The 1,761-nt window shown below is 35.7% G+C and overlaps 1 protein-coding gene across 1 annotated transcript in view; it reads left to right on the top strand.

The window, feature by feature from the left end:
- HELRODRAFT_157732 (hypothetical protein) overlaps positions 1 to 924 on the top strand; it is a gene marked incomplete at both ends in the record, with an annotated part of 12,066 nt that extends 11,142 nt beyond the window's left edge. Inside the window, 2 exons of the mRNA XM_009028679.1 lie at positions 71 to 72; positions 891 to 924. Of these exons, the coding sequence (XP_009026927.1) occupies positions 71 to 72; positions 891 to 924 (36 nt within the window). The remainder of the gene's footprint in view (positions 1 to 70; positions 73 to 890) is intronic.
- Between the last annotated feature and the right edge of the window lie 837 nt (positions 925 to 1,761).

Genomic DNA, 1,761 nt, shown 5'->3' on the forward strand with positions numbered 1-1,761 from the left:
ATTTGATGATACGTTTGAGCATTGATTCATCAACTTTGTAGTTGTCATGCATTTGATTGAGATAATATAGAGGTATAATTGTTTTTGTCGAGGTTGGAGTTATAGGATTATTTGTTTTGTTGATATAATGTTTTATGGTATTATCTATTAATTGGTTGGAATAGTTGTTGTTGATGAGAAACTGCTTTATGCGAATCAGTTCTGTATTGAAAATATTGATATCGGAAGAGATTTTGTATGCCCGATGAATGAAGTTATAGATGACGTTGTTTTTATAGCGGTCGGGGCAGTCCGAATGATTATTTAAGACCTGACCAGAATTAGTCGGTTTAACATAAACCCTCGAAGTTAGCTGTTCTTCTTTTTCTTCAATTAAGCAATCGAGAAAGGCCAATTGTTTTTCGGTGCTAAATTCGATGGTGAATTTGAGATGGGAGTTGTTCTGAAATATATTCTGTAAGTTGTAAACATCGGTGACCTTTTCGCAAATGATGAAAATGTCATCGACGTAGCGTGCATATATTGGGGGTCTGTTGGTAGGGTCAGCAAATATCCTTGATTCGAGATCGGCCATATAGAATTCTGCGAACAGCGGTCCCAACGGAGATCCCATTGCAACACCATCAATTTGCAAATGGAGAGAACCGTCTGGAGCAACAAACGGAGTTTCAACAGTACATAGTTTCAGAAGTTCGATGAGCAGGGTGGGAGGAATGTCAAGTTGTGGAAGTGTTGGGTGATTGTAGATGTAATTACAGATGATTTGTATGGTATAGTCGATTGGAACGTTGGTAAATAAACTTTCAACATCCAACGAAGCCATATGCCCAACGCACCGTTTGTTATCATTAATGATATCAATAAATTCAAAGCTTGATTTGACTGAGTAGGTGCGGGGTACATATGGCTCCAGAAGTTTGTTAACAGCCTTCGCCAATAAATATGTAGGTGTAGGGCATTGCGAAATGATGGGTCGGAGTGGATTGTTCACTTTGTGCGTCTTAATATTCCCGTAGATGTAGCCGGGACTGTATTCGCCGACGATGGGGGCGAATTTGACAGATGATGAACATTTATTGATTTGCGCTATTAATTTGTTGGCAGAAATTTTGATATTGGTGGTAGGGTCTTTGTTGATGGTTTGAAACTTTGAGTTGTCAGATCTGCGTGTACCACAACGATATGAATATCATCCTACGTTGGATACATTTCAACCCATCAACACGCAGTTTGTGACCCAGCGTCATCCGACAACCGTCATCGCGTCGTTGGATGTATTATGTGATACCTAATACTTGATCTATACATCGATATGTATCTTGCATGTACATATATGTATTTATATTTAACTATGTATCCGTAGGTCTGATGTGGAAACTCGTATCACACATATTCAACCGCAATAGTTGTATTCACAACGCATACACAGCAATATTATATATCTGGCGCACATGTCATTCGTAATTAGTTTTCACTAACGTTTCTCAACCATGTTAAAACTTTTATAAAATTTCTATATTTTAATTATTTTACTAAACATTTTATTTAAATTACATTATTTTATTTATATAATCTACATAAACTTTAGTTATTATGATATTTACAACAAGGTTAATTTATTTCACAATTTAATACATATTTTATTTTCTATATTTTCACATTTTACATTAGGCATTTACTTTAATTAAATTATATGTTTAAACAATATTTAGGCTCTGAAGATGACATTACGCCGAAACAGCGCTGTTAGCTTTATTCCAG

Source organism: Helobdella robusta (genome assembly GCF_000326865.2).
Source record: "Helobdella robusta unplaced genomic scaffold HELROscaffold_57, whole genome shotgun sequence".
In the NCBI taxonomy this organism is placed as follows: Eukaryota; Metazoa; Annelida; class Clitellata; order Rhynchobdellida; family Glossiphoniidae; genus Helobdella; species Helobdella robusta.